This window comes from Herpailurus yagouaroundi, unplaced genomic scaffold (assembly GCF_014898765.1).
Source record: "Herpailurus yagouaroundi ecotype Mexico unplaced genomic scaffold, PumYag 188, whole genome shotgun sequence".
Taxonomy (NCBI): domain Eukaryota; kingdom Metazoa; phylum Chordata; class Mammalia; order Carnivora; family Felidae; genus Herpailurus; species Herpailurus yagouaroundi.
Window position 1 is genome coordinate 19,090,110 of NW_024412419.1, and position 6,075 is coordinate 19,096,184.

Here is a 6,075-nt window from a genome sequence, read left to right on the forward strand (position 1 = left end):
ACACCAGGGAGCCCCTTCCTCCCTCTTTCCCACACATCCCAGGAAACCTGCTTGCCACACGGGGAACAGTCACTGCATGCAGGTCTGGCCAACCATCTGGAATTCTCTAGAATACAAAGTAATGGGCCGGAGAGCCATGCGTGTAAGCCTGCCCTCTGCTGGAAATCCCAGGCTGGCTTCCTCACTGAGGCCCACTTAAAACTGGCCACGCGTAGTGTAGGGATCAGGCGGAGGCAGAAGGGGCGTAGGCTGGAGGTGGGCACTTCGCGGGGTGCAAAGACCATCTTTTCCTTTGAGCTGGAGCCCATCCTTGCAGAGGACGGACACTGTGGGGAGAAGCCTCAGGAAGGCTCATGAGTCAGCAGCAAACAGGGGAGGCCTCAGTGCAGTCCTGCTCTGTGAGAAAAAAGTGCCCAGAGAGCCCCAAGTCAGACTGAGCTGCTCCCCAAGGACCGGCCCAGGAGGTCACAGCTCCGGTCCCCAGAGCTCTTCTTCCACATCCTTCCCACGTGCTTGCCCACCACCCTTGGCCCACGTCATCAGCTGTCACAGAATGCACATCTTCCCATGTGGCAGCTTTCTGCCTGTGGACCCTCACGTACCCCTCAATTTGTATTTTTTCCCTCAGTGGCTAATTGGACACTTGACAAATGTTACAGCAAAGATAGTTTCAGAGTGAGACAAGCTCTGGATATTCACTGTGGGCTTTTAACTCCCCCAAGTGGAGCCCAGAGATGGCTCAGTAACAACATCTAATTGTCATATTGATTTGGAGATAATGGGGAATCCCTGTGTGGTTATGAGGATATTAATACTGCTGTTGAACCCGGGTCACCCCTGATGCTGACAGCCTTCGGTGGGACCCGCTGCACGGTCATCACGTCCCAAGCCTTCCAGAAGCACCAGCTCCCAACCGTTTGTCATCCAATAATAAACACATGAAAAAGGAGACATTTTCTATGTAGGAGTAAACTGAGCTAGACCTGTCATCCTGTCTTGCTTTTGTCAGCTATTTTTAATCTCCTAAGATGCTGATTACTCATTTTGCAAACTTATACTTGTTGATAAATACAGGGATTTGTTCAAGGATCAAATGCAAGAAGAGGGGGGACAGGCTCCGCTCCCCCTGGGCTCAAGAGCAATTCTCCAAGGCCTGGAAGCAGCCTGTACTGGCCTTCCCTGGGGGCTGGGCCTTCGTTCCACTGTGAAATACCTGCCCGCTCGAGCACAGTGTGAGCAAACCACCCCGGGAACTTTAGGAGATGGGGAGCCCCCCAGGACAACAGGGTGCCCGGAGCCCTTCCTCAGCCCTCTGGTAGACCTCTGGGTGGTATGCATACCAATGGGGTGGAGGACACAGGCAGAGGAGACGCGCACTGCTTCCGAGGAACGGAACGTAGCTGGAGCCCCTTTGGGCAAGGAATTTCTGTGCCACATGGTGGCGATGAGAATTCAGGGTGACAAGAAGGTCAGGGTAATGGGGACAGACACGAGGGTGCTTTGTTCCCCAGAAAGCGCTAATGGTACAAATTGCTCTTATATTGATAATGAATGAGATATATGGTACATTATAATTATATTACATTACTGTATTACAGGAATAGAGCAAGATTATATAATTATAGATTAAAACAACAGTGCCATAGACAAACCTGTATTATATCATTATATAAATAACTGGGTCTAATACTTCATAGCAATATATTGCACTAGCTGTGGTTACCGGATAAATGATAGCAGAGTGCCTCACTCCACAGGGTCATTTGCATGTCATTAGCATATCCTTCTCAAGCAGGAAGCTGACAGATTGAGCTGACGGAGGGGCTTGTGGCTTGGCAATCAGCCACCTGGAATAACAAACTCTCGGGAAATTCGCATTTGGCGGAATGTGCCATTATACCCAAAGCCTGAAGACAGCCACATAATCTTCCACTGTCACCCAGCTCTTCTGCAGGAGCTCTTTGGATCTCTGCCATATTGGCTTAAAAAACAGATATCTGAACTTCTGACACTGTCCAAAAAGACACTTACTGCATTGCCTATTAAGCCACATATCATTCGACTGGGGCTTAACTGAATCAGCGCCTGCTGCCCTGTAAGGTACTTCAGCCGCTTCTCAAACCCGGAGTCTTCCCAGGCACAGAGCTGGACGTCCCATCCCTGTCCCCTCATCCCTGTCTCAGAGCCAGGAGCACCGGCTAAGAGAGGCCATCTTCTGGATCACTAAGCTGTGACCGTGTTATGGCCCATGTCCCAGGGAGGCTGCTGGGAAAAAGTGGGCCCTGTGTGCTTCCCAGGAAAGGTGTGCTGGGAAAAATCCAGCCCACAGCGGAGGCCCCACCTTGGGTCTGGAACACGCGAAAGAGCCATGTGGTGAGCGGTAGATGGGCCACCAAGTGGAAGGTCCAGAGTGAATGCTGGTGAGACCAGCCCTCTAGGAACAATTGACAGAGACGCTGAGAACTGAGATCCAAGCTGTCCAGGAAGACCTCAGATACCCCAGTTCCTTGGCTGATCTGCTCCATCCCCAATCTCTCCCCATCAGCTGCTTCCTGTCACTTTTGTCCCTGCCTTGTCCGGTACTCGCACTCTATCTCTTCTCCGTGTTCTTACTTTGCCACTTTGTCCTGTAGTACACATGTCACAGATCTGTTCAGCCCTGACTCGTCCCCTTCTCCACGCCTACCCCCGGGGGCTGAACACTGGTGGAGAAAATCCCACCGTCCAGTAGATTGGCCCCATGACAAAGTGAAGTCATCCAACGAATACTGGGTCCTTCATGCTGCAGGGTCCTGTCAGCGGTTTCTCTCGCTCTCAAGAGCGTTTGGTTCTCGTCTCCTCCTCCCCGATCAAGGCTCTGAGCCCACAGACTCCAATACTCCTGCCGTCACTGACTCCTACTTCACAGAGAAGGTGGAGCCCTCAATCAACAACTCTCTGGTGTCCCTGCCGTCACTTCTGCATATGTACTGACGCTCACGCCATCCTTGCCTTCCTCTCTCCCACCCACACAGACACCACTTCCCTCTCCACTCTGGACCCTACTTGCATCTCCCCACCAGGGGCCTCCTTTGATCAGCCCTCCCCTCTCTTTCATATATATTTAATCTTCTTCTTATCCATTTGGCCTCCTTCCTGTCGGCACATAAACACAAGCCCTTCCCCCTAAAATTAAAACAAAACCCGTGGTATGCCGTAGCTCGTTCATACTGGCTCCCAAGAGGTGACTACTACCTTTATAGGAATTCTGCAAGCCAGTTGTTAGCTACAGGTGTTATTAAAAATCAAATCATATAAACTTAGAACTAAATAAGTTACATTAAAAACAAAGGAAATCCATACTCAAAACTCATCACTGCTTTTTTTTTAACTATATTTTTCACTGTCTATGCTCTGGAGGTGATATGTCCACTGTGTCTGTATATGGGTATATGGTGGATATTCTGACTGGCAGTGTCCTCTTCCCAATGCCACATTCAGCCATGAGCCATCGGTAGCTTGAAATCAGCCAAGATGAGAGGATTTACATCACAGAAATCAGCAAGTGCTTACATATCAGGACTCTTTTCCCCTAGCAAGCTTGTTTTTAAACACTTCTCAGCATACCCCCGACAAAAGCCATCTCTTAGCTCCATATGCCTTCTTAGGTCCCACCTTCTCTGCCCCTTTCCCAGCTAAGTTTCATCCAAGAGAAGTCTCCCTGTCGTGTCTACTGCCTCCCTCTCATTCACTTCGTGATTCACAACTAGCTCTCGACGAGAGCGCCGGGAACCCGTCTGGGACTTCTTTGACCTCCTGCCATATCCCCCACCCGTGGAGCTGTGTGCCCCCTGTGCTGCCGCCACTTCCCCGGGGACCCCCTCAGCTCCCCTCTTAGAGGCCAGCATTTCCTCAGAGTGCCCTCTGTTCCTCAGTCTTACTCTTGCCTACGCAGCCCCTGTAAGCTCCTCTCCCTTCAGTTTCCAGCTCTGTGCCAACAGCGACCCCATGGCTGCACATCTAGGCCACAGATCCGTATATCCAATGGCCCACTGCACATCCCCGGTCTGTTACCCACAGATGCCTTAAACTCCCCATGAATAAAACAGAAGTCGTCACTCTCCTCCAAACTCCCCAACCTCGATTCCCTGTCCCCCAGGTAGCACCCCCTCCATCCAACTTCCCAAGCCAGAGACCCTGAGTCATCCTAGGTGACTCTACCTTCCTTAATGGCAACATCAATTAATGACTGAACCCTGTCAGGTCACCTCTCCTGTTCCCACCTCCTCTCGTCCTTCCCTGGTCCAGCCCACTGTTTCCCCAGCTTCCAGCCCAGAGCCTGGGTAGACAGGAGATGCTCAGTGCAGAACCGTCAGACAAAAGGGTAGGAATGAGCTGGATAGAAAGGGATACAGGTGCCTAGAAGCTGGGGAGCTCTGTGGGAGCAGAAGAATGGAGACCAGAATCTGCACAGAGGCAAGAAAGAGCCCACTGGGGTTCAGGAGGAAGGCTGAGAGGGCTAGTTTGGGCCAGAACCTAGGTGATCTCAGGCTCTGCCAGTGATGCCAAGGGCAGGAAGCAAATGCTGGCGCCCCTCCCCGGCAATGTCCACTGCCTTGGTTGTCGCCCCTGCTCTGAGCAAGGCCCATCTTTGACACAGGGCTCTTTTTCTACTCTCTCGACAGGTACGATACCATTACCAATCAATGGGAGGCTGTGGCCCCTCTGCCCAAGGCCGTGCACTCCGCAGCAGCCACAGTGTGTGGCGGCAAGATCTACGTGTTTGGTGGTGTGAACGAGGCAGGCAGAGCCGCAGGCGTCCTACAGTCTTACGTTCCACAGACCAACACATGGAGCTTTATCGAGTCCCCAATGATTGGTAAGAACCAGCTTTCTCCTCAGTCTGGGGCCAGTGCAGCATCCCCACCTCACTGTTTTATTTGTCTCAATATCTTAAGCCCAGAGGTCGAGCTAAGGCTGCAGACCCATGGCTGGGGGCTGGGAGGGGGAGGCAAACCCCCAGCCCAGGTGTAGCTGCTGATCCCACTACCTGGACAGAGGGTGAGCTAGTCCGTGTGCCAGATGCCTGCCGGCCCCGGGCCTTGTCCTGGGGTTAACCAGCGACACTGGAAGTCCTTCCAGAGCCCTTCCTCTGGAGGGCCTGCTGGCAAAGGAAAGGGTGGGGAGGGAGAGGCCAAGAAGAGATGCCCTGACCTGCCAGCCCTGCTCTTCTCACAGACAACAAGTACGCTCCCGCCGTCACCCTCAATGGCTTCGTTTTCATCCTGGGCGGGGCTTATGCCAGAGCCACCACCATCTACGACCCTGAGAAAGGGAACATTAAGGCAGGCCCAAACATGAATCACTCTCGCCAGTTCTGCAGGTGAGGGGCGGCAGTAACTCGGCTAGGGTTGGGGAGGCGGAGGGCAGGGAGGGAGAGACGACGGGAGAGGTTTGAGCACAACAGCAATTGCCCGCCATTCGATGACCAAAGCAATTCCCAGGCCCAGAGAGGCAGCCCCCTCCAACCACAGGTATGGATATTAGTGCCAGGGCAGAGTGGGAAGCACCCAAGGGCAGCCCATGGCCCACAGGCCCAACCCTGTGGCTCCAGCTGACCCATCTCAAAGCCAGAAATGGAGGGCTTCCTACAGGCACCAGCCCCATGTCCCTCGAGGCCACATCTCCTGGGTGCTATGAAGACAGCTGTCCCCCAGGACCACCGGCACATCCATCACAGACAGGAGGCGGTGCCAGGCCAGAGCCGTGCGATTCCCTACATGGGACAAGGGGCTTTTCAAGGAATGCTCTGAACCAGGGAGCTGTACAAGGCACAGCTGACTGGGCAGAAACCCACACGGCCCAGCCCCCACAGGAAGAGAGGGGTCACCTTCAGAGTGTGCTTGGTTCCCAGTCTGCCTGGCCCCATGGCCCAGAAAAATTAATTAACTTGGGCAGTGAGACAGCAGAGCCTAATCTTATAGCCCCATCCTTTCCTGGGCTAAGAGGAACAAGGTATGAAAAGGGGTCCCTGAAACCCCATTTTCAACATTTCCATAGCAGATCTTTCCCGAAGATATCTTGTGCCCATGCAGA

At 53.0% G+C, this 6,075-nt stretch overlaps 1 protein-coding gene across 4 annotated transcripts in view; it reads left to right on the forward strand.

Annotated features, from left to right (window-relative positions):
* KLHL29 (kelch like family member 29) overlaps positions 1-6,075 on the forward strand; it is a 315,742-nt gene that overhangs the window by 306,106 nt on the left and 3,561 nt on the right. For 2 of the 4 annotated variants that reach the window (XM_040496160.1, XM_040496159.1), the window contains exons 12-13: positions 4,665-4,858; positions 5,218-5,362. In XM_040496160.1, the coding sequence (XP_040352094.1) occupies positions 4,665-4,858; positions 5,218-5,362 (339 nt within the window). The other 2 variants (XM_040496161.1, XM_040496162.1) reach the window with 2 other exon arrangements.